General features: G+C 32.3%; 1 protein-coding gene and 1 long non-coding RNA gene across 11 annotated transcripts in view; one reads left to right on the top strand and one right to left on the bottom strand.

Annotated features, from left to right (window-relative positions):
- Positions 1–27,990, bottom strand: LOC148599747 (histamine H3 receptor-like). Of its 9 annotated transcripts, XM_088559483.1 has the most exons (4): positions 27,913–27,990; positions 27,220–27,342; positions 20,923–21,054; positions 1–1,689 (listed from the first exon to the last, which is right to left on the bottom strand). In XM_088559483.1, the coding sequence occupies exon 4, from the start codon at positions 1,558–1,560 to the stop codon at positions 487–489; it is 1,074 nt and encodes a 357-aa protein (XP_088415609.1). In that variant the 5' UTR covers positions 1,561–1,689; positions 20,923–21,054; positions 27,220–27,342; positions 27,913–27,990; the 3' UTR covers positions 1–486. The 9 variants fall into 9 exon arrangements, with proteins under 9 accessions (XP_088415609.1, XP_088415606.1, XP_088415612.1 ...); XM_088559480.1 differs by lacking the exon at positions 20,923–21,054; XM_088559486.1 differs by lacking the exons at positions 20,923–21,054; positions 27,913–27,990 and having other exon boundaries at positions 27,318–27,342.
- Positions 25,780–27,991, top strand: part of LOC148599748 (uncharacterized) — a 30,203-nt gene continuing 27,991 nt past the window's right edge. The window contains exon 1 of one of the 2 annotated variants that reach the window (XR_015918219.1): positions 25,780–26,009. This is a non-coding gene — a long non-coding RNA (uncharacterized LOC148599748). The remainder of the gene's footprint in view (positions 26,010–27,991) is intronic. The other variant, XR_015918220.1, reaches the window with a different exon arrangement.

Raw genomic sequence — 27,991 nt, forward strand, 5'->3', positions numbered from 1 at the left:
TCAATTTGTTACAAAAGTTTATTTCTTTTTTTTAACAAAATAAATAGCTGATTCAGATGAAGAGCTGACAACAAACAGTGTACATAACAAAAAGCACCATAATTCCAGTGGTGGATCCAGAGGAAGGGGGCTGTAGGGGTGGTATGCCCTTTTTTGTTGGAAAATTTGGTCATTTGCATGTATGAAAGTGACAAAAATGGCAAATAATATCCTAGCACCCCCATTTTCTGAGGAATCCCGGCTGGCACTCCTCCTTTTCAAAGTGTCTGGATCCGCCCCTGAATCCACATTTCGTGAGAATGACTATTGTGGTTTTGAGTTGGCGTTTATTTAATGCTGGAATAAATAAATACATGTATAATCGATTATTCATGATAATGCATACATGTAATTGTACACACATATACATGTACATATCGTAAGACCTGGCAATACTCAATCGAAAATATCATTTTCTTAAACTTTCAAATTGCCATAGACATGCACTTATTTTGTTCCTGCGATTTGATCGTATTGTCGGCTAATCAAACACAGAAAATATCTAAAGTTATAGCGAAAACGGTTGCTACTTAGTGCATACAAAAATGGGTTAAGGGCTGATTTGAACCATAATATCCATGTAAAGGTTTCCATCACAAAGGTACTAACACATTCTATACATGCTGATTGTACGATAATAATAATGCCATAAGGGGCCCATGTGACAAAAAACGCTATTGTTAATATCGCAAGCGATTTAGCTGCTTTTGTTCCTTTGGAAGATCGGTTACTTTCCCTTGAACGTCTACGCATGACATTTTCATAGCTGCCGCTTCTTAATTCAACTAATTGAATGACAGAATGAAAAGAATCGTTGCAACCGGGAATGTTAGTGATTAGTTTTTCCCTAGCTTGGATTAGTTTTCTAATTTCAATGACTATTGCAGAATGCAAAGCTATTAGTAAAACCAACGGTAGAACAAATTGAACAACTGTCATAATTGAAATGTAGACGACACTGTCAAAAAACTGAGCTTCACAATCTGTAATATTCACAGATTTGTCTTTCCAAATATCCCAACCTATAGTTGCAGGGGAATTCAGTAACAGCATACCGAACCAAGCTAGCATGCATTTCAGATGAGCTCGTTTTACAGTTTGGGCCTTGTAATAGTTCGACCATTGTTTCATTAGAATAAGTCGATCATAGCTTATCGATACCATCAAAATCGGCGTAACTCCAGATGCAACCATGTCAAATAGGAGAAAAACTTTGCAGAAGTGATAACCAAAATGCCACACATTGCCACTGAAGGTGTAAGTCAAATATATCGGCATAGATATTGACCCCGTCATTAGGTCGGCAACTGCCAAATGCAGAATGTAAACATTACAAGCTTTGTGTAAATCCTTGTCCTTGCAGAAACAGCATATAGTTAGAATATTTCCAACTACAGCAATAATAATCACTGGGATTATTATAATTCCCGCAAAGAAAACTAAGCGCGGATTGTCTTCCTCGGTATTGTCCTTGGTGCCATTATTTGACATAATCTCTTCCGGAAGTGACAAGTTATGCATCTTCCGTTTCGAGTGGATATCTAAAAATTGGACATGCTGTAACAACTACTTGTTGATATTTCAAAATGCCTAATTAAACACAATTCAACACCTGGCCACTTGAATCCAATACGTCTTATTACCAATCATCTGAAAAAAAAAAACATAGAGTAAACGTCAGATGGAAAATTAACTAACCAATTTAATTTCATTACAAATTTAAAATTAGGTAGATTAAAATTGTACTTCAATCAAAATCCACAACCGTCGTATGAGAACAAAAATAAAGTCAAGTTTATAACAATTTAAAGTTTGATCCTACGCGATTCTTTATAAAAGGGGGGTTGCATACTGACCTGTATCTGGAAAACAAGAATGGTAATTTGCGTTAAATCTCGTTTTGATCAGGCTGATTAAATTTTTCGGTCAAAAATAGAATAAGGTGAAAAACTACTAAATTTTCAATTGCGTACCAGTCCACACAAAATTCAGACACTACCAATTGTAAAGTGATTCATGGGATAGAAAAAAAAACACCAAACAAAAGATGCATTTTCAGTCTACATATGCTACATATTCACATAAAGATCATCATTTCTACATTCAGATTTGCAGTTTTGGTAAAAGATTGAGAACAATACATGACAACCAGTCGTCAAGTTTTACAACTATTTTGACACATACAACTTTATGAAAAGTAGTGCTAAACTTTATAAAAAGATTTGGGCTTTAATCCAGACATTATTGAATTTTGGTTCCAGACAATTATTTACCAATCTGTGCCCAAGTACTATGCATTAAATTAAAAAAATAATAAAAAAAGGGGGATTCCTATCACCGGAACAATCCCCCACGAACCCGCCACTGAAGAAAATAGCATATTTACACTGTTTAAATTGTGGTCACGTGTTGTTCTTAGTCGAAGTTAAAAAGTTTAATTAACAGCACTAAGCAAACAATATTATTATGCAATACACTTGAGGTCCTTTCCACGTGTCACAAATAGAGTATATTACTATAACATACAAGAGTAACATGATTTTTTTCGATGTTATTCTACTGTCATCTTATCATTGACATCTTTCACCAGGACACTTTATGTATCCTGTTAAGGAAATGACTGTACCAGTCTTACATACACATGTACTTAGTTAACAAATTACGGAACTCATTCAATTTAACACGCATTTTTAAGTACCATTCTGTGTAAGAATCAGGCAATGGGTGGCACATCATATTCACCAATTTAGACATTTTTGCCAAAAATATACTCAGTACATCTAAAAAACAACGAAAATGTTTTTAAGTTTATCCTGAAGAATCTGTGACGTAGATATTTTTTTACTGCTTATATAGGGAAAGAGTGCAGGAAAACTTTCCCGTCATTTTTTTCGTAGTGTATTTCAACTATATTCGACCTATCAATATCTTAAAAAGGCAAATTTTACAAACACTTTGATGGTTATTTCTAATGGTTATCGGGTGCAATTAGTTACTGCAATTAAATCTCTGCGTTTTTTCCTTCATGTACCACACCTTACATACATTTTGCCTGATTCTTAGACAGAGAAGTACTTAAACGTTATATATTTTACGAACATTTCTTCAAATTTCCCATTGATAAATCAACATTTGTAATGAATATGCTTTTTAAAATCGAAACAAAATCACCAAAAAGGAAAACAAAACAATACATTTTAACTTAAAAAAAAATATGGTGTTACTGTACAAAATACGAGCTAAACATTGTTTATTTAAGTTTGAATGCAGTGCCAATAAATGGCATAAGTTCAAAAATTTCTTTGTCAATCGTCAGCTTAACATATATACCAAACGAAAGAAATAGCTATATAACTTCAGACGCTATGTTATAATAATACCGCATTAAGAAGAAAGTCGTTATCTTTTTACTCTCAAATATACACCACGAAAATCACAAAAACACACTAATTACATACCAAAGGTATACCCCAAGCTATGATCGAAGTCTGTCATGACTGTGAGTAAATAATTAATACTAATACAAATACTAAATACAAAAACACGCTTTACCTTTTGATAGAATTTTTACATTTAAAATAATCCTTAACACAATGACTTTTTCTCCACTAGCTTACTTATGTACCTTGATTATGTTCGAGTACTCTAACACGTTGGCATTAAGAATTTATATCAATGAGTTGCGAAACACCGACGCTTATTAAAATGAACAAATCCATTGAATGGAACATTTCGAAAAATCGTCAATATCTTAACGTCACAAATTATGCAACACAGATTTCGTTCCATTTTTTTATCATCGACTGTGGGATGACTTATTGATTTGGATTTTACTACGCATAACTTAATGATAATTAATAGACAGATACTGTCTGGAATATATCATAAATACGGTCAATTATTTTTCTATACTTTTTCCCTCTGTTATTGTGTTCTCTATTTTGATTCATTTTATTTTTCATATTGATAAATGTGACATAATTTTATTTAACTTGATCAAACCATTGTTGTATATTTGCATTGGAATATTTCTTCTATCGTTTTTGTATAATCATTTGTCATCAATAATAGTAGTTTAATGTATATAATGTTCAACGCATCTAGTAATACTCATAAATAGACCGCTTTAAAAGAAATGCAAATGATAGTAATAAAAGAAAATATCGAATAAGTCATGTTTCCAGGAAGATGTTTGATAGTAACTTGATCACAGTTTGAATTATAGGGACCGACATCTTGCTTCAAGATATCTTTAATGGAGGATGGACTAAACATCTCGTTTGAATAAAACAAATACGTGTATAGCATAAACACACTTTGAAACGTATATCATACGGAATTCATAACATGAAATATATGTAATTTTCATGAGAAATGACAAGAATGTTCCTGAACTCTGTGTCACAAAATGTTTTGGTTGAAAAACTGATGAAAATATAGTACGTTTTGTATTTGAATCATACCAAACCATACTGTTAATTTTGTTTCTGTAAATCTACACGCACCATAATTTTCTTAATTATTGAATGTAGACTAAAATGAAATATCAACCAAGGTGAATAAAAATCATTTTACTTTACTTGCTGACCTATTCCTTCACTCTTATGAGGCTGACTTTTTAGCTGATCTGATCCGGAAGAAAGAATATCGTTTGGCTAGATCATTTAATATCAGTTTCCGTTATATAGATGACGTATTATCTTATAATCCTAACTTTGGGGATTTGATACATCTACACCAAAGAATTTGAGATAAAGGATACTACAGACATTGTGAAGTCAGCCTCATATCTTGACCTACACTTAGAAATCGATGGTAAAGGAAAACTATTAATCAAACTTGACGACAAACTTGATGACTTTTCATTCAAAATTGTTAACTTTCCTTTCATTTGTGGCAAAATCCCTTCAGCACCTGCGTATGGAGTGTTCATATCACAACTCATACGTTATGCCAGAGCTTGCCGAGACTATGCAGACTTTTTGTATCGCGCTAGAACTCTAACAAATAGGCTTCTGGAACAGGGTTATGTAGCTACAAGATTGAAGTCATCACTACAGAAGTTTTGTGGTCGTCATCATGAACTCGTAGATCGTTATGGTGTTCCATCTGCACCATGAAAACTGATTTATTCAACGGGTCATTGTTTTTCTTTCCTCGTTTGTCTACTCCGGACTTGAACTTTCATGAGCTACTCGGCGGGTGTTTCTAGAAAGGCAGAGGACGCTTACCCTAACGGTGCACCGTGTCCATACTCAACGTTTTTAGTGGAGTCCGAGTTGCTCATTTGCTTTTGTTACTTTGTATGTATGATTATAGTTACTTTGCGTTCTTTGTTGTGTATGTCTGTTTTCCATGTCTGGTCTTTGTCGCTTGATTACATTCTTTCGATTACCGCTATAACATTGGCTCCCTTGATTACTCTTTCAGGAAGTGTTGGAAACATCAGGATTAAACACTTGTTAGTAAGTAAGTGCAATCAAGGGAACCAAGGTTATAGCAGTAATCAAAGGAATGTAATCCAGGGACAAAGGCCAGACATGGAAAACAGACATACACAACAAAAAACATTACTAGAATGATATATACACAGTAACAAAAGCAAATGAGCAGCTCAGACTCCACTAAAAACTGGTTTAACTTTTTTTATAAGCAACTCGGCAGGGGTTTCTAGAAAAAACAGAGGACGCTTATCCTACCGGTGCACACGGTCCATGTTTAGTGGAGTCCGAGTTGCCCATTTCCTTTTCTTTCTTTGTATGTATTAGTTTGGTTACGTTATGTTCTTGTTGTGTTTGATTGTTTTCAATGTCTGGTCTTTGTCCCTGGATTACATTCTTTTGATTTCCGGTAGAATTTTGGTTCCCTTTATTACTCTTTAACCACTCGAAGAAGATACAGAATAATTCATTTGTATTTCAGTTTTTAATTCAACACTAACCCCTACAAAATAGACATTATGAACGTAACTGATGCTCAAAAACGCTTAATCCTACGACTACATCACAATGAATCATAAATTCATAATCTCTAATGGATACCAACCGCGGTGTAGAGTAACTTCATCTAGTAATCACATATTTGTCCCTTGCTGTTCCGAAGAACTGTGAAACCAGACACCTCTTGATTTATTGTTATAATCAGTGTCATATTTCTTCCATATAATGGAGATATAAATTGATTCTACAATGGTGATAAGGATTTCTGACGTTTCATTTGAATTTTCACAAAGCTCGTTTTCCATTAGCTTGCAAAGTGCCAAAGACTTGAGCATTCATTCTAAAGGCACACTGCATGCATTTTGCTCACCGATAAGGACACTTTACGAGTGCATGCAGCATTGAAATTTATATCAAATGTATCAATAAATAAACCCAATTCACATAAAAGCGATAACAGTTGTTAATAAATCGTAACACTTTGCAGCCAATGGATAGAATCTGTTATTTGTGGTAAAATGAACCCGTAAGGAGAACTGTTGTGATCACGAGTCTTCAATAGAGTAATATAAAATAAGAACGCAACATGATAAAACAAAATTGATTTAAGAGTATATTTTTCAAACAGAAAGAAAACTCATTGACTTTTTATTGTAAAAAAAGGTCCTAGTTACCTGGCAAGTAATGATATTTAGATCAACTTATAAGACGACCACCTTCTACAGAAGAAAGTCCTTCTCTTGTATTGGATTTGACCTTAGTCGAGATGTACAGTGGGTGTCTGGCAAGAAATACAAACTGCTCCGCACTCTTTTGAAATACGAATATAAGTTGTACCTGGATTTCGAAGAGTAATCATGGGAGCCAAGGTTATAGCGTATATATAATGTAATTCAGTGACAAAGATCAGACCAAAGGGTTCGCGCTGTTGATTTATGTGTTCTGTTTGATTGTTTTAAATTGCATTATTTTGGTTTAATTGATCTGCCACGTGGAAGTGTTGCGTAAAAGATACAAGCGTCACCTATTTGATTACAACATTTTCAGTATAGTATACATAGCATCAACGAGACATTCCACTTATGCACTAGTCCTCAAAGAAATACTAAAGGGATAAATATAGGAAAGAGTAATTATCAAAGTATGATTTAAGAATGCCTAGATTTAACGAGTGTGCTTAACTTAACACGAGTTAAATGGCACGAGTGATTATATTTTGGAAATTCAGGATAACCAATCAATTATCCTATTTATTATATTTTTTCTCCATTATTTGTTACTATTGTCAACAAAAAAATTTAAATTTGGTCGAACGGCAGATTGATATTCGTGATGTGACGTTGAGCGAAGTTTTGGTAGAATAAAGTTCTAGAATGAAATTACCGAATTTCTTTCACATTGTGAATTATCGACAATTTTTACAAGGGAACACTCGGTAAATCAATGCTATCTTTATGATAAATGCATATACTGTTATTGCGTTCGAATATTGCCCAAACGTATATTACACTGCAAGAGCTTGCAAGTGCAATTGACATCCTTATGACTCATGATACAATGTTTTTTTTTCAGATATTTTCATTTGCTTTCGAACTTGTTCAAACATCGATCCAAAAAAAAAATATATATACAGCAGTATACATGTACATATAAATTCCTGATTACTTTTCCAATCAAGCAAATTGATAATAAAAGCTCTGTATATTGAGACTAATATCATTACTATAATATTTACCAGGCAGTTTAAACAATATTTCATTTATTTTGGATTGATCGTTATTTGCAATTTGTTTTGATAATACAGTGAAACCTGTCTAATCCGGAGACAGGTGTTCAGTTTACCAATTAATATAAAAGGACTTTTAAAAAGTGACTGGTTTAGGCAGGTTTTTGGATTTTCCTTGTTGGGTTTCGATAGGTTTTACTGTGAGCACTTGACTACAGTGCAGTAACATCTAGGTCAATTTCAGACTGCTTTGTGTCTGTTCCAAAATGATTATATATGTACATTTTTAGCATACGCCAGCTTGTAATGTATTTTACGGTGTTCTTACAGACTTTCTGTTGGTATTAGAAATTGAAACGAATCGTTTCAGCATATACAATGTAACATGATGAATTTTCAAGATCGCTACCTTAAAATATATGTTAATTTATTTCTGATTTCGTGATCAGAAAATATTCAAGCCTGATAAACAAGATCTGAGTTTGGAAAGCTTGGCTAATGCTTTTCGAAGTATAAAAACACAAGACCGATAAAGGTTGTGTCCGTAAAATAACCCCAACTGTATTAAAACAATACACCATAAAAGTTATTCCCAATCGCTCTTAATGTAATAGAAATGATTGATAGATGTACTATAGATATCGATTACTAATTACTGAAATCTCAAGAAACATACTTCTACTAAACCTATACACAGCCTTGCTTGATAATAATGTTTTTGTTTTCTGATTAAAAGTTGATCAAGCATGTCTATCGGCTATATTCTACATGAAACACCATGATACATTCTGCTATTCTGCGTTATTGGTATTAATTCTAATATCCTCCATACGTGGTACGACTTGATTATATAAAGAATTTCAATTTGAGCAGAATGAAGATTGTGTGTCTTGGGAAACATACCTTAAGAAACATGTCTTAGGAAAAACGTACAAATACTGGCAAACAAACACATTGAAAGAATGAATACCTGAAACTTTTTTTTCGATTTCACACCGCAAAAACAAAACAAGAAGCAAAACAAGAAACAAAACAAAACAAAACCAAACAAACAAACAAACAAACGATAGTTAAACGTTCTTATGATATACTTCGTTGTTTGTTTTTGAAATTGGAAGTAGATTAATTAGCATGCACGTATACAATACTTCAATAGCTGATACTGTTCCAATAGCTCCATGCGCTTTACAGTGTGCATTTAACATATTATACCAATGGCCGTAAGGTATTGATACCATTTAATGGTCGATTTAGCACGGTAAGTTACAAGGAAAAAAACGCATTAAAAGATACCAACGATGATTTCAGTTTTGTGTGCATGTTAACATCGCTGAGTGAGACCTTTTGTGTATTATATTATTATCATCTTCTGGCTTTACTCAGAAGTAGCGATTACATCAAATCTAATGTGGATACGAATTACTCTATACAAGAATTATAATAATAGAATATAATTTTACAAATAAGTATTTTTATTAGTACCATCTGAGATTAATCATTGACTTTGTAGAAATATAAACAGAAATTGAATGTATATTTAATTTGTTTCCTATGTTATTCAAATATAACATACATTTTAAAACATATTGTTTATTTTAAACTTTTAAAAAATTACTATTCATCTGTTGATTTTAAATTTAATATATCAAATCCGACGATTCACCCTATAACCTTGGTTCCCTTGATTACTCTTTTACATGCAGAAATGAGAAATAAATTGACAAAGCATTCACTTGTAATAAAAAAAAAGTTTTATCACAAATTTGGAAATGACATGGACCTTTTTTCTTCCTTTGATAACACTGGAAGTAGCTTAATACTGGTTATTTGTCCGTCATCAACGGCAAAATGATCGGTAAAGAAAGGAACGTTATAAATCAAATACTTTATTTATAAATAACAGAAAAAAACAATAAAATATGAAAAAAAGTCTCTAGAGGTTTTGTAATAAAATAAATACTTGATAAAAGGAAATGGGCAACTCGGCCTCCACTGAAAACTCGGAGCATGGACCATGTGCACCGGTAGGGTAAGCATCCTCTGCTTTTTTCCATATCGTCCCCTGATTCAACCATCGTTTTTTTTTTATACATGGGCTGATATGATGAAATGTTATATTCTTTGGTTAGCTATGCATCCTTATATATTGTTGAATAAGCAGTAATCTAGAAAATAACTTTGAAAGTAGGTTTTAGAGCAAGTAAAAAATACAAAAATGGATATGGTGAGTATGTAAAAAAGACATATACCCCACTGCAATGAAATTGTTAGCTCAAGGACACCAATTAGCCTACTTACTGTTTGCATATGCTATACTATCTTTTATTTTTACAAATCTTTCATTGACGAAAACTATTAGGACTTATTTGTTTTATTAAAAATTACCTGAAAATCTAATAATTTTACTTAATATTTATTTATCAAAAATAAAGATAAAATTATTCCCTTCAATAAATTTTAATATAAGGAAAACGATTTCCTAATGAATACCAACAGCGGGCTGATCTAAATTATATCGGAGCTAATAACACGACCTCTGGATGATCAAGCATGTGGTATAAATATACGATGTAATAATCTATAAATAAATATATAAAACATATGTAAATGAAACAAATTATCGAAAACACATGCCTGCATATGATATCTTAAAGATACATGTATGTGTCAGGTGAATATCAGTCAATTGAACCTGTTTACACAATTCCAACAATCTGATTAAACATCATGTGAATACATTTGTACAACATCATATTCAAGCAGACATATATTCCCGTTTAAATATTTGTCCTATTTTTTGACTCCATCAAATATGAGAACCACGGTCTCATGAATTCAAAACGAGCGCCACGTGTTCATTTGGTGTGCGCCATGTATTCAAATTTGCGTCATACATTGCAAATCGGCACTGTGTCTCCCAATTACTCTTGTTTATTAATCACTGATACCTGTCATAAATCTATGACTGGCGCGCGTGTTTTTTTTTTCTAACGGTTATTTCAATGTTTTGACGGGGTAATTTACGGGGGTTTAATGTGTCAGGGAGTGAAACGCGTGTGTAAATATATCTCGGATATGTCAAATTTACGATTATCATTGTTGGCAAAATCAATAAGATTAAAAAAGCTGGATGATTTCTGCTGTTTTGTTTTGTTTTGTTTTGTTTTTTCAAGTGAACAAAATTTGAAAACTACATTTAATAAAATATAGAAAGTATCAAGAGTTTAATTCAATTTGATAAAGATCCATGTGATCGGAGAGGGAGGAACAATGTCTTAACGATCTTGGCAATTATATGACAGAGAAAAGCAGTTCCATTGGCCTAAATTATATGCTAATGCGATGGATCGACTTCCAAAATTTCTAAAGAATTGTTTGAGGACACAATTCTGACAAAAACGATTTTTACTGTCTATGTTCTTGTGGTTAAATTATAAAGAACTTGTTAAATGCACGTGGTTTAATGGTATCAACACAATGACCACACAAACTAGTGGTTTTAATTTCTCTACAGCTGTGGACCTATCATAAGTCATTGATCATCTGCCTTTACATCAGTCAATAAAACATTATTTGGTTTATATCCGCCTTGTATCAAAATATATAGACGCTTTGATTGGAAATTCCAATTCATTAAGCACTGGAAGCGTCCGTCTAGGCCAAACTAGATTTATAATTCATCTACTTCCTGTGGTTTTCCATGAATTTGGCGCGATTCCATGTTTACGGTCACGTTTCCTTTGTTATAGTACATTTAAACAGAAAGATCCCCTTCTATGATGAATGATGCAATTTATTTTGGATCGTGATTGTATAATATAAATTATAATAATGGCGTACTTAAAAGCGTTTTAGACTACAACCATAGTAAAAAAAATGATAAACACATGACCAATATTTCGTGCAACACATGGGCCGCCCCTCTTAAAAATATGAAGAACCTAATCCTACTAGAATAGAAACAAATCACGGAAACTCAATTTCATCATCCTTTTTCCAAGGCTAGACATTCATGTCGTTATTTTAACCTCGCATTCGTTCGGGGTAAAACAATGCGACATAAATGGCGAGCCGTGGTATAAGAATGATAAAAATCTTTCATTGAAGTTACCAGTTGGTGGTTAAATGTCCCGTGAATTTTAATGACAGGCTTAGAATTTGAAAAGCGAATTCCTTTCTCTGTATTGTAATTTGGATTGTGACCACATTAATGAATAACTCTAATTCTAACATGTGATTTTGTAAATGCATTGAAACTTTCTCAATGGAAAGCAATTTGAACTTTAAACAATAACAAAAACATAAGCACATTTCCAATGCTAAATAATAATAAAAAGAAATATAACTCATTTAGCTAAATCAAGGCCAACATTGCTTATTTATCATAGTAATAATACATTGAATTACTAATCATATTAGTATAATGCGGCTTCACTAAGTTTTATAACACAAAATAGTAGTCTTGTGTATTTTACAAACTCCTGTACACAAGGTACTGTTGATCATTCATTAATGGATCAAAAACGCAATAAAGTATTTTTTTTTTGTATAATTTAATCCCAGATGTCAGAAGTTATTATGAATTGTAGTTATTTGAAAATGGGGGTAAATCTTCAAAAGTAAGACACGAACATTTAAAAAAATATTGAGTGCATAACGTCATAAATGATATTGTATTCAGTTCAACACGCGCCTAAGGCAAGCCGGGTAAGGCTTCTTTATGGGTGCCATGATGTCACATCAATGCTATGAACATTGAATTGCATAACAAAATTTCATGTAGCTGCTGACAAGAGTCATGTAATGGTTACGTCATGATGTGATCTTGACTTGATAAAGCATAATTGGATGTACACAATGATTCATTTCCATCCAGCATATTTAGAAACATGAAAAGGTCCAATTCATATATAATTAACACCATTTATATTACGTATTGCTTATCAATATATAGCTAACAACATTCAAGACAGATATGGAACATTTAAAGTGAACATTTTCTCACAAATTCGAATCGGATATTATGTACATACATTTAATTGTTTGCATGGGACAACATTCATGCAATTTAAAGAAGATAAGTCAATTCACACTTAAGATGGTGTCAATGAAAGACCCAGGAAGTGGATGCCGCATGCACATTTTTGTTTTAAAACCATTTTCATTCATTACAGATTGTATACGTAACACTCCTAAAAAGTAAATGATGCTGTAATTTACCTCAGAGGTACATTGTAAGAATAAAATAATTACCTTGAAATTATAAGAAACGGACGATGTAAGGGAACTAGTGAAATACAATTTCGCGATTGCGATTGGTTGTTGTGTGGTGTGTTTCATTTTGTTAAAAATAGGATTAGGCGGTAGCGACGGTTTGACGTTTCTACTCTTGTTCGTCAAACACCTTTGGTGAGGTCATAGATGGACGATCACAAACAGCTCCGCCACGACAGATGCCAAATATCAAGTTACCAAAATATTTTAAAAAAATCAAAAGTGAAAAGCTCTAATGACTTGTGTAATACAGAAATAAACATATATCCATTCTTATACTAGTATTATAATGAGTTTTTCATAACATTCGAAAAAATGGATATATCGAATTGAATCTGCGTTGCCCATTTCTTAGGATCTACCCGTTTTTGTCTTGGGTAGTATCTTAAAGTATTTTAATATGTGGCAGCATCTCAAAACAACATCTCAAACGTGAAAGAGGCGAACAGGTGAACAAACCATAGAAATAAATTTAAAAAAATCAAAGACGAGTGCACCCTATGCACAACCTTTATATTTGCATACGCACACGCGTTCTAATACCATCAACTTACCGCAACAAATTAATATTCATCATCATTGAAACCCATAAAGAGAAAATAAAGGCCAACTAAGGATAGTTTGCTTTTTAGAAAATATTTATATTTATGCATATTTTTATCATTTCACTATCTCAACCTACATATATAGATATTTAGTTTTATTGTTACGTTAGTAATATCTGAAATCATTCAGCAACACAATTGTCTAAAATATTAAAGGGTACCAAACATATTCTCTAAAATTTATTTTTCGTAAAACTTCTAGAAATTATATTCAGTGTTTTACTTTGGTAAAGGAAGTATATAAATTTCATGGGAATAATACCCATGAACATGGAGTAGCTGCATCAACATAACTTTTTATCATTAAGGTGTTTTGAGGTTGATATCGGAGAGTAAAAATATTAAACGTTTTTCTGATTTTCACTGAGTTATTTCCCTTAGGTTTTATGTACTCCCTTAAGCTACAAAGTGCATTTTTTGTAAATAATTTTACTTTTATATTCATTGGTACTTTTGATGTGAATGGACAAGTAGGAGACTGTTGTAGTAAACATATCTAATTGTTTGGAATAAAAATCATTCAATGATTTAGAGAAAGAGAAAATATCAATATACTAGTCACCAAGCCTCTGAATTATACTACATAAACGGCTACAGGGCTTTTTTTGTACGATATTACATGAATGATACCTTCCCGCACCTTAGTAGACTTTGCTAGAAAATTGTACAGCATACATGAAGAAAATTTTTAAAAAAAATGATAGTGTAGTCATTTCACATAGTATACACGTTTAGTCAGTGCTTTTATTGAAAAAGAAATAGCACCATAAATTCAATTTTGGCTTTTGAGACGTAATGAATTCAACTGTATTTTTCCCAAAAAGACTTTCCACTAGACCAAAGTTCATTGGTCCTTCATTAGAAATTTGATTTGTCCCCCGAATAAAAATATAGTCAAATCAAACATGTCTTTTTTTTAAATGAATTTCATATATCTACTTCCGATCCTACTTTACGGTTTTGAGAACAAACCATATATTGTATTTCCGTGTCATAAACAGATGAACGAAACATAGATTTACAATACCAAAGACGAGTGCACCCTATGCACAACCTTTATAGTTGCATACGCACACGCGTTCTACTACCATCAACTTATCGCAACGTATTAATATTCATCAACATTGAAACCCAGCGAAATGAAAAATTAAGCACATTTTGTCCTATCTATGCAATTATTTTATCAAAAACAAATAACAATCAATAATAGTTATTCAAAAGAAAGTTGATTCAGAGGTAGACATCTGCATAGAAAGGCTGTAGCAATGTGCAGTACTATGTTTGAGCACATTTACACTATAGTTCAGTACCCATTCTGTTTTTTTAGGTTTACATATCATAACGATAAATTAAATGACAATTAAGACCTTACCATGACAACGGCTTCTCATGTAAGATAATGTGCCATTTATGAAATAATATGAAAAGGTGAATCCTTAAGTGCTCTCGAAGAAACTTTATTTCAAAACACCTTTCGTAATTCTAGTCTGATCTCAATTAATATATTATTCTCATTAACTTTCATAACGGTGAAATTCGTTATGATATATGGTTTTTATTGTCCTAATGCATTCTACATATTTTAATGATCCGAAATGTCTTCGGGTCGAATTGTCCGATATTGATAAGCTGATTACGCCATTTTCCTAAACATTCGGGTACCTAAAAAATGGATTTGTATTTAAACATTAAAGCCAGCCAAAGTTTTCCGAGACTAGTGTGGTTCTCAAAAACATTTACAAAATTTATATGAATAAAGCTACCTCGATACTATTTCAAACTCCTGATTTTTCTGTCACTCGACCGGAAATTGAAGGCATTTTTTACCATAAGAATACTGGACACAGTTGAAAATACAACCATGCGTCATGGAAAACAGTGGAGCCGGATAAGTAGTACACTTTTTAGTCTCATGTTGTTTTCTCTAAATTAGTGTAATCAGTTTATTCCAAATAATGACATTTTGTTCACAACAACAACCCGTGCAGGTCCGCAGCAGCGCTAAGCTTGGGATAAAAGGCGACTAAATAGTGCTCAGAACCTTATCCGGGTGGTGGAATGGGGTATCCTGGTGTGTTACACGTTGGGGTTGTCAGGCTATTATACGGAAAACCTGACCGCAAACCATAGTGGTGCATCGTGTTGGGAAAGATGCCACGTTCCTCGTACGTTAAAGAAGGCTAAATTGGCCGACCCTACCCACCTCTCCCTATTTCCAGTGGCAATCAAAATTTGTCGATCCCATTATCCTTGTGTCCCATCCCATTTTTCATTTCATCATCATTTCATGTTAATTTTATCATCCACTTCATATTCATCGCCTGAATATAACTGAAATATTGCTGCTCGGGCGTTAAACCCCAACAAACAAAACAAGTTTACAAAAACAGTTTTCCACACTTCCAGGAACAAAAATCCTAACTGCATGTATAGGAGTAAGATTTTTGCAGTTTTACGCTACATTTTTATGACATTCAATTAAACGTCCCAAAATGTAGTTGAAAATGAATGATAGTAGAGTTTACAAATGTAAAGACCAATCTGAACCTTGGGATAGCCTCAAAAGCATGGTCGTTATTAATTTTCGAACAAAAAAATTTTAATGACGACTAAATGGACTTATATTGACTTCTGTGTCCTTTTTGTTGACACGGTATCACGGTTTATCAATTTCACTGTAGCACAGTGCGATTCTTTAACTCCCTACCTCTGTAAAAAGTTTATTAAAATGGTCTCACATGTAAATTTTAGAGGAATTGTTTTACGATAGACTAATGAGATAAAATATTATTTCCCACAATGCAAGATAAAATAAGAATGAACTATAGCGGAAGTGGTAATATTTTGGTTATCTAATTTTCTTTGTTGTGTTTGTCTGTTTTTAATTTTCGGTCTTTGTCCCTGGGTTACATTCTTATGATTTCCGCTAGAATCTTGGTTCTCTTGATTACTTTTTAAATGTTTAGTGTAGACAGATAATCGGATTATTCAGATTTAAGTATATACAGGTTACACTGTACAATATTTAATGCCAACAAATCTTGTATTGCCTATTTAAACAGTGTTATAATAACATAAATAACAGACATTGAAAACAGTATTGATTAGAAATTTGAGGTATGCCTGGAAAGAGCAATTATGTGCATAATCAGTCCATTAGATAAAGTGTTATATTGTACAGTCTATTAATTCAATTATGAATTATAGTTTTGTTACGATCACAAATCAAGGTAAAACATATGAGATTTCTGTAACATTTGTTAGCTTAAATTATCAAAAATAAAGGTCGACAAAGTAAACATTCTTTGTTGCCTTGCACTACAGAGGTAGACGTAGGGTAAGGGACACAACTCTTAAAAATCATTGGAACGTTTGTATTCACCATTTTACATCAATCTTATGTAGACGTCTAATTAACTTAGATTTATTTTATTCTGCTTCAAACGAAAGCTTGAGAGGCTTTGGTGAAATTGAATATAATACAAACATGTCACTGATTTCACTATGTCAATTACCCTAGGACTACCTCCTTAAAATAATTTAACGTTCAAATTTCAATCAACTGAGTAGTTCCTTTTTGTTTTTGTTTTTGTTTTTGTTTTTTGTTTTGATAAACCAAAGAGTGAACTCAAATATTATGTAACCGGGAAATCATTCTGCATATTTAAAGTTTAACGCAATTGCAATTTATCATTGAAAAGATTGGTTGTCAATTGGAAACAACATATCTCGAATGACATTTTCAATAAAACCTTATAAAGAACTGACGAAAAACATATTATTTCTCGTACAATTGGACGGTATCATATCAACTTTCCTTTCGCAGAAACAATTATGATAAATGCGTGTAGAAATGTGTCATGCCCCAATTCATCAGGGATTGAATTCTTAGAAATTTCAATACTATTTATGAAGTTAATGAGAATAAAAGACATTGTTCTTAAAAAAGATCAACTCGCCATGACCGGATTGAAAAGTATTTTATCCATTTGCAATAAAACCAGTGACGTCAAACTGTAGAAGTCTTTCCGTCTTATCGGACTTGACTTTTCGTTCTAATTCAATCTCTCCGAAATACTCTACCTTCATAACGTATCATCTTTGCCATACAACATATTCACAAGGCATGATCAGTTGTCCGTTTCCTCATACTTTGTAAGAAATAATTCCAAATCATCTTCCAAATATACAGAGGAAGCTGTTTACAAAATGCTGGAATTTTTAATCGACAACATATTTGTCCAGTGTGGTGAACGTGTTTTTCAACAAAATGTCGGTATTCCAATGGGAACAAATTGTGCTTCTTTACTTGCCGACCTATTCCTTCACTCTTATGAGGCTGACTTTATAGCCGATTTGATCCGAAAGAAAGAATATCGTTTGGCTAGGTCCTTTAATCAAATTTTCCGCTATATAGATGACGTATTATCTTTAAACAATCTTAATTTCGGGGATTTGATACATCGCATCTACCACAAAGAACTTGAGATAAAGGATACTACAGACACTGTAAGTACAGCCTCATATCTTGTCCTACACTTAGCAATCGATGGTAAAGGTAAACTATTAACCAAACTTTACGACAAACGTGATGACTTTTCATTCAGAATTGTCAACTTTCCTTTCATCTGTGGCAACATCCCTTCAGCACCTACGTATGGAGTATTCATAACTCATACGTTAAACCAGAGCTTGTCGAAACTACGCAGACTTTTTGTATCGCGCTAGAACTCTAACAAATAGGCTTGTAGAACAGGGTTATGTTGCTACAAGATTGAAGTCATCACTACAGAAGTTTTATGGTCGTCATCATGAACTCGTGGATCGTTATGGTGTAACCATCTGCACCATGAAAACTGATTTATTGAAAGGGTCATAGATTTCCTTTCCTCATTTGTCTACCTCGGACTTGACTTTTTATGAGCAACTCGGCGGAGGACGCTCACCATATCGGTGCACCTGGTCCATGCTCCCAGTTTTTGTGGAGTCCGAGTTGCTCATTTGCTTTTGTTACTTTGCATGTAAGATTTTAGTTACTTTATGTTCTTTGTAGCGTATGTCTGTTTTCCATGTCTGGTCTTTGTCCCTGTTTTGCATTCTTTTGATTACCGCTATAACCTTGGTTCCCTTGATTACTCTTTGATTACCGCTATAAACTTGGTTCCCGTGATTACTCTTTGATTACCAGGAACTAATGAGTATCACTCCTTTATTAGACAATGTTTTCCATTGATCGATTGGCATTCATTAATTAACCATAAATCCTAAATGAGAAACCGGTGATTTGTTAGGTCCAACAACACAGATGATGCTTTGATTACCGCTAGAAACTTGGTTCCCTTGATTACTCTTTCAGGTAGTGTTGGGAAAACATCACGATTAAAACTTGTTCGTAAGTGGTAGAACAAGCATATGATATCGTGCAGACAGTATTGCTTATAACCTTTTATCATTCAGGATATGAGTAAATGGTTGATAAAAGAATTTCTGACATGACATTTAGAACTAAGTACAGAGGAACTAGCACTCTAATCTCGACATAAAATTTAATGGGAAATTTCGTGTCAGTGAAATAAATTTCATACTGAAGAATATTTCGATGAATAAATAATACTTTTTTAAGTATCTTTATAGTTTATTAAGACACCAAAACATGCAATCACTTTATTTTATAGCACATTAAGGGCTAGTCTTTGTAAAAATCAAGCAGTTGGTAAAGCATGGTTTGAGAAAACCCATGTTTTTGAAAGTTAAATATAATTATTTGCGTCATCATAGTTAAGGAAAGAAGACACGAATTTCCATATAACGTTGGAAATGCATTGAAAATTGTCATCTCAAGGGCAGACAATTCTGGTAAAAACCTCAATTTTGAGAGGTTACTTCTTGAAAACAAGTATGCAGTATGAAAATATTTGCTATGATTGGTTTAACGATTTCTTATTGACTTAGTTATAGATCCAACGCTGGTCATGCGGATTGATACCTTAATAAATTAAATACAGGTTATAACTTTTATTTCATGTAGCTTAAAATGCCTAAGTCATGAGATCATTTTGAATAAATTTAATGTAAATTTAATTTAAAGATTGCTTTGACGTCACTTATGCTTGTCTATATAGTGTTATCATAAAGATTTTTTCAAGCTTAAAAGACATCATTAGGATCTACATATTAAATCTTATTACATACAGCTCCTAAAAGTGGAGATAAAAGGTCGATCATTGACAATAAAATGTCATGCAATACCATGCAAAGCTAGAAACATTGTATTGGTCTTTTCCTTTTCTTCATTGGACTTACATGTTACACTATTTCACCCCTCGTATGTTTTTAACTAACACATTTAATCATTTCGTCTTGAAAATTGTATAGTTTCTAGAGGGCAGAGGACGCTTACTGCACTGGTGCACCTGGTTTATGCTTCCAGTTTATAATGGAATCCGAGTTGCTCATCTACTTTTGTTACTTTGTATGTAATATTTTGGTTATTTCATGTTCTTTGTCTGTTTTCCATGTATGTTTCTTGTCCCAAGATTACAAGCATTCTTTTGATTTCCGCTAGAATCTTGGTTCCCTTGACTACTCTTTCATCTTGTGTTTACATTTACACTTCTGCAACTTTTGACAATTTCCACAAAGGTAATGTCCCCAATATTCAACTTTTCAAATAACGTAGAACTTAAACATTTCCGAACGACAAGGATCGGAACTCAATAAATAATAATAAAAAAAAAAAAAAAACATTATGTTAGCTTTATTTTTCCGATTCTGAATTGCAAAGACTTCTAATGTTGGCTGGGTTGACGATTTTAAAAGGCTTTACTGTCAGGAGCATCTTTAGATTTACGAATAACTATAGTTAAAGCTAAAAATTGAAGGTTTAAAACATAAATATTTTTTTACAAGAAGATAGATTTTTATATGTGTCAAAACATATTTCAATACATTTCAAGAGTATTTGCACATATATTACATAGGATGAGTTTGAATACGTTTAATATAATCCCAGTATACTGTTATGAATGAATGCACTGGTTTAGTAAAGACATCGCTAACTGATTGATATTTTATCATCTTAAACTTTCATTGAAATTTGTATTAGTCCACATCTAAAATCCATTAGATTTAAGGTATACATTCGAAGCCTTATACAGTGAAACTGATCCCTTAAAGAGCGGAAAACTTGTCTAAAACAGACACTTCTAAAAAGCCCTTTATATAAGTTTCTATGTATGTTAAGCCTTAATTATAGACCACTTGTCTATATCGAACAATCTATATAGTCATACAGGGGTTCGATTAAGACAGTTTTTACTGTAAGGTCAATTGTACTTACAGTAACCAGGAACTAATGAGTATCACTCCTTTACTAGACAATGTTTTCCATTGATCGATTGGCATTCATTACATAACCATAAATCCTAAATGAGAAACCGGTGATTTGTTAGGTCCAACAACACAGATGATGCTGTAATTGTAATATGGAAAGGCACTTTAATATTTTAATTGATTTGTCTAATTGCACCGACTGAGTTAAACAATAAGCGATTAATGTATTAGTTAAAATGACAAAATCAATATTTAAGAATTGGCTATGATAAAAATTTGCCGATTGGAAAATAACATAAATTTTCCATATGCATATTGTTTATTGCGCAAAGTGCAAGAAACCAAATATGCACATGGAAAATTTATGTTATTTTTAAATAGACGAAATTTTTATCATAGCCAATTCTTATAAATTAATATTTTTTTCTTTAAATATGAGAAAGGTAGCTCTGAATTTACCTGAATAAGGACGTGTCAATATTTTTTTTATCCATTCAGATATAACAAAATTATTGTAACCACTCAGATTAATAGCAATAAATAGAAAGATAATTTCTAATTAGCTTCTTCAGAAAATATGGACAATCCGAATTTTGTGTCCTTTTTACATGTAATTGATAAACAACAGTATTATAAAGCCTTTATTTTCGATGTTTATGAAATTGTTGGTGTAATAGTAATATTTTCAAACCATGGTGGTACTTGTTTACCCTCATGTTTACATCTCTGAAAGTATTTACCATATAGTAATTAGGTTATTCTCTGATGCATTTGATACATTTAACTATATCCGTTTTTCCCATGAAGCATTTTTGTTAGTAAACGCATAACAATTCATGACACAAGATTAAATTTTCTATTTTTAAACACATACTTTATAGGGATTGCAAATGTTCTGATTATATTTACCTTTAATTTTGTTTTGAATGATTTTAGATATGTTATGTCAAATAGTTGTAGTCGAATATGGAAAGCCACGGAGACATCAGACATGAAAATTACACAAAATAAAATTTAGAGTTTAAATTTCCTTTTATACCATATACCATCCATATTTCCCAGTCCGCATGCTCCATAGAATCCTCAGTGCATTTTTCTTGATAGCATCACCAAATCATCAAATCTAATTATTTTTTTTTGTTTTGTTTTTGTTGTTTTTTCTGCATGAAATATCTTTTTGAATAGATGTCGTCCATTTTTAATAGATTTTCCGTTATCCATAATCAAAATGCCATCCTTTCATCCATAGTTTCAATCCCTACCTCTAATATAGTTTAGAAGTTGACATAAAGCATGTGGAAAATCTATCAAGAAATGAGCATTTATTCCACAAGTTCTTAAAAAAAAACCAAACAAGACAAAATAAATCTGATTGAAAAAAATAGAAAAGAAAACAAAATTATATTTGAAATAAAAAAATGCGCTGAAGATTTCCGATGGCGAAATGTTTTTTTAACGGCTGATTGTATTTAAAAAATAAATGTGAGTTTTATCTCTCAAATGCACATGACTATCCAGACTCTCTTGACTTCAAATAACTTTTACGTCAAAATGTTATCTAGCAACGTCTGTAAAACTCAAAACTTATTTCATAGGGATCATTAAAAAGCCCACCCCTTTTTGTGATAATATAATGCCAAACAATAAATTGCATAAGTATCAGATAATTTACTTCCGGTGGATGATTCATGCGACAAATTTGAACATAAAATCAACAAACAAAGGCAGACAAAGAGACATGTAATGACAAATTCATCGATCTGAAAACATTCCATGAATGAAATGAAAGTGCCTTTTAGAAATGATGCTAATTACAAGTATTATATTTCTTCTAACCAGTAGTCCAATTGTCATCTGACGAAATTAGGATCGCCACGTCATTTCATTTGATCAAAGCAAGTAATTTCATTTTTTGTGTTTTTCGATACGTAATAATTGTTTGTTTGTTGAAATGAAAAGGCACGCTTTCTTAGCCTTTCGATATGAGGATTACTGGGTGTTGAAATCTATTTACTAACTATTAATTGCGTAAATAACATTCCCTGAAAGTGCCCATATTTAAAGTCCTTCAGTGTTTTTGTCATGGTATCCTTGTATCATATTCAATTTCACCAAAGCCTATCAAGCTTTCATTTGAAACAGAATAAAATCACGTTACCTTGATGCTTACATGACATTGATGTAAAATGCTGAATTAAAACGTTAGAGTTGTGTCCCTTACCTTAAATGCACTCGTTCTATTTAGAAGGATAAAAGTGTTTTCATGAATTCAAGAACATGACATAAGTGACACCATTACTGTGTTGTTTTAAGAAGTCATTTACGTTTCATTTAATTCAGTATCTTTTCTTAATAATAATTAGTCAGATGATCAATTTGTTTCTATTGATATTTTGTAGATTGCTTCTAATTTGCTAATTGCTTAATCACATTGGTAAAAAAATGCAGGCCATAATGTCTAACTTAAAAACAAAAGGAAAATACATGAACTTCTCTTCGTATGCATTGACATCTTTCTCCTGTAGTTTGATTTATTTTGAAACTTATATGAAAAAAAAGCCTTTTCAACAGAATATAATCTGTACAAATTGGAACAAACAGTATACTTATGGGGAAAACCTGTAAGAATAAGGACAGTGACGCGACTCCTAAAATAACAAAAGGAAAGAGCTGAAAGCTGGAACGTACACTGAAATTAATTACGCATTATACAGGTACAATACCTTTTGCTCAACTTGTTCATAACAAAAGCATACTAACAGCGAATGTTTAAATCTTATCTAATTGGATTTACAACAATCTTGTTTTGTTTTTTTTAAATTTTAATCATCACTGTAATATAAGTCCTTTTACGATAAATCCATACAGAAGTTAGATTTTTTTTAATATAAACCTTGTTGTCGACATAAATTGTAAAGAGCTCTTCAGCTTTTGAGTCATGTGAAAAGTGTTTCACCATATTTGATTCCCCCGTTGGCCATCTCCATTTGAAGGGGAATTCGCCATTCCTTATAGGCAATCCTCCACAACCTTAGAATGTCAATTGATTTTTTTCTATTTTATGTATTAATATTTTCAACATGAAATATATAAGATTTTCAACATTTAAACAATTGGTTTTTTTTATTTAATAATATTAGCATATAAATAATTTCTTTTAAGCTGATTTTCCACTGCCAATTTCAAATTCCCCATCCCTCATAAGAAACCCACTGTTCAACCGACTCCTTATCTACTATCTCATTCCCAAAGGCTTATTCTCCATGCCTCACACCCCTTCATCACTGTCTCAGTTACCTTCCTCCGTACATCATAGGATATGAATCTTACATGTAAATGTACTCCATACAAGTTTCATGGAAATTACCTCATGGCCCATTATTGCTTTTTTAAGAACTTGTATTTATGCAAATTGTTTGATATTTAGAAAAGTGTTGAATCAACCAAAAGTGAAACATATTCATGAATGTAAAAAAATCACTTTATGATATGATACCTCGTAACATATTCTCCCGCCGGGTAAGCCCAGTAGAACGAATGTATGATAAATACATTTTTATTACCCAGGTAGTTTAAGTGCTAGAATCAGGCAAATTTGCAAAATAATAAATCATGTAAGCTAAAAAAAAGGAAAAACAAAAGTAAACGAAGAAAGAAATATGAGCAACAATGTTTATGACCTTTTAAAGACAACAGAATGACAGTTCGTTTGTCTTAGAAGTGTCCAAGGATACAGAAAAGCAACTTCAAGGTTACAGTAGAATGATAGGGGGATAGTGAGTTATCTCCTTTTTATTGACTAAACTATACGAAAAACACGATGACTTTTCCTTCCGTATTGCAAACATTTGTTTCGTCTGTAGCAACATCACTTCAGCATCTGCGTACAGGTCATATCACAACTCTTATGTTATGCCAGAGCTTGCCGTAACTACGTAGACTTTTTGTATCGCGCTAGACGTTTTGGCTTCTTGAGCATGACCATGCTGCATCAGGATTGAAGTCATCATTACAGAAGTTTATGGTCGTCATTATAAACTCGTGGATCGTTACAGTTTATCTATCTGCACCATGAAAACGTGTAAAAGATTTCCTTTCCTCTTTCGTCTACCCTTGATTTGACTTTTTATGAGCAACTCGGCGAATGTTTCTAGAAAAGCAGAGGACGATTACCATACCGGTGCACCTGGTCCATGATCCCAGTTTTTAGTGGAGTCCGAGTTGCTCATTTACTTTTGTTATTTTGTATGTATTATATTGGGTATGTCAAATTCATTGTTGTGTATGTCTGTTTTCCATGTCTGGCTTTTGTCGCTAGATTGCATTCTTTTGATTGGTTTCCTGGATTACTCTTGGAATTCACTTAAGTTATACCTCGAATAACTGACACTTAAAAAGATATGAATGACATTTTTTTCCTTTCAGATAAATAACATAAGACTTCATGTGTTTTTTTCTCGCCATGATTCACTAATTGCCAGATTCTTACAGAGAATAACACTTAAAACATCATGTGCAATTCAGCATTGTATTATGAGCTTACCATATTATGAAAATGGACCTAAAGAGGGAACAAGTTCTTTTTTATCGATAAAAAAACTTAAAATTACAGCAATTTTGCTAGGTCTGAAGAACTAAAGATACAGTTAAAACTGTTTAAACCGAATGTCGTTTGGAATTGGAGATTTGTTCGGTAAAGACTTATGTTCGTGTAGTACAATTTCGTTAAAAACGTATTCAAACTATAGGAATAAATTTTATAAGAGTTTCATTGGTTATTGGTTTATCAAGGGATTGGTTTAAACAGATTTTCTTTGCATCATCAACCCAATTATGCATACAAAATTATTAAAGGAATACATACTAGTCTATTAACAAAGTAGATTATTGGTTATATAGTGCGTTCAGTCTGAAATGCCTTTTTTTACAATTGAACTTGATAATACTAATGACTTATAACTTTCATTTTATTACCATACATTTGGTAATGGGTACTTTCCTGTCCTACTTGACATAGAATATCTACAAAAATACGGAGGATTGTCAAGAGGCTCGTCAGGAAGATGTTGACTTTGCCCAACAACACATCAAAGAGTGAGTTGTTCATTACTTTATATATGTAATCATTCATAATCTTATATCAATTTACCAAAGATTACATCAACGTTGCGACGTGCACTTCAAGATAAATAGGAAATTATAAAAAATGTCGAGGGAAGAATATATTCTCATGGAAGTCATTCGTTTTTAACTGCATTCTTAAACGTTAAGACACGAAAAATATAAAATATATGACATAATATTACAATCAAATGTTTTGAATGCATAAAATTTCAACATATTTCAAAGCAGCGTTTTGATTTTAGAATCTATCCATTCGAGTGAAACAGACTTACGTGTAATTGTAATTGTTTGTAAGAATCATGCAAAATGGGAATAATCAGAAACATGCATGGCAAAACCTGACCGGTCTATAATAAAATACTCAAGGTGGCTTTCTTTATTTGAACATACCATTTTTTGTTCTGTGAATCATTGGATTTGCTCAGAAATTTTTCAATAGAATAAATAAAGCCTAACATCCTATCATATCTGAATAAAATAGGTTGAAACCAACTTATTAGTATTTGAAATTTAATATATATGACCTGAAAAGTTTGAATAAAGGCTTGGCTAATAAAAATCATGACAGAACTTTTGGAAAATCGATTGATCCTGTCGTAAATTGATAAAAAGCTCTTGCTACTAACGATTTTATTATCGGGGGACCCTAAAAAGAATATGAATGATTTATAACATTACACAGTATAACCTGTATAAAACGATCCATTTTCCGATCCATCATTTAATTTTTAATTTGGTTCGATGTAGACAGGCGCTTGGTTTACAATGATTCAAAATACATTTACATTAATAGATACATGTATATAAAGGAATTTCAAAAATGTCTTGCTAGGACAGGTTTCGGATTATTTAGGGTTCGATTGAAACTGGTTTCATTGTACTGCCATCCATCCTTTGAAAAAATATTTAATTGTCAGTCCTTGTAAGAATCAGGCAGTAGGTGAAACATGTATGAAAATACCCAATCATTTTCATAATATAATTTGACTATTTGCATCACAAGCATCAAGGAACACAGACAAGATTTTCCATATCATGCTGGACCATTTAGTTACAACTTCATTGAAATGCACTGAAAATGAAGATTTTAAGGACTGATAACTCTGTCAAAGACTTCATTTTTCTCATATTCTATTGAAAAATTTGGCTTGTTGGTCCTTTGCTCATTTATTAAACTAACCTGAGTTTAAAATTTTAGGAGTTCCATTATGTCAAATCCGTGAACTTTATATTGATACAGTAAACCAATGTAGGTATGGCGTCTTTTCGAATACGAACCTTGCAGTTTTCTTTTTTTCCAATTCTGTAGTAAAAAAATAGTTACATTAAATTGTATGCTTATTTTGTTACGACAATAGTTTTAACTGCTGACAACAGGACTTCAATGAGTTTAAATTCTACCTTGACACCAACTTCATTGAATGTTATTTTCATTATGTTACCAAAAACTCATATTAGTTCAAGAATGGTAGACCTGGTGTTTTAGCTGTGAGGGTTTGCATTCAAGATAAACACAATCTTAGCCGCCGAACAGACAAAATGTTCATGTATGTGTGTGCATGTTTTCTGGGAGTTCTTGAAAGGAAACGATCAGATATCCCACATCTACACCAAATATTTTTGAAGCCCGGGCTGATCTATCTATAACATTTGTACAGGTTTTTTTGTTTTTTCTGATTTTTCTCGTTTTGTTTTGGTTTTGTGAATTTAAGTTTGATTCCCTTCATCGTACCTTTTCATCGCATCCTCGATTAAAGGAAATTAAATATTAGGAACGAATTTCATCAATAGTTATGTTTAAAATTCAGGCTTTGATATCGAGGATTATATATTATTTACATAACATGTAAATAGTACGTTTTGGAAGTCTTACCTTATCAAATCAAGCCTTACGAATAAGTACCATGTATACTTATGTAATACTTCCGTTCGCTTGAATTTGATATTTAAAC

Source organism: Perna viridis, chromosome 13 (genome assembly GCF_037379345.1).
Source record: "Perna viridis isolate PV_CMFRI_1.1 ecotype Kerala chromosome 13, ASM3737934v1, whole genome shotgun sequence".
Taxonomy (NCBI): domain Eukaryota; kingdom Metazoa; phylum Mollusca; class Bivalvia; order Mytilida; family Mytilidae; genus Perna; species Perna viridis.

What these genes read in the sequence shown, in the direction of transcription:
- LOC148599747 (XM_088559480.1), bottom strand. Translation starts at nt 1,560, where the DNA reads ATGCATAACTTGTCACTTCCGGAAGAGATTATGTCAAATAATGGCACC.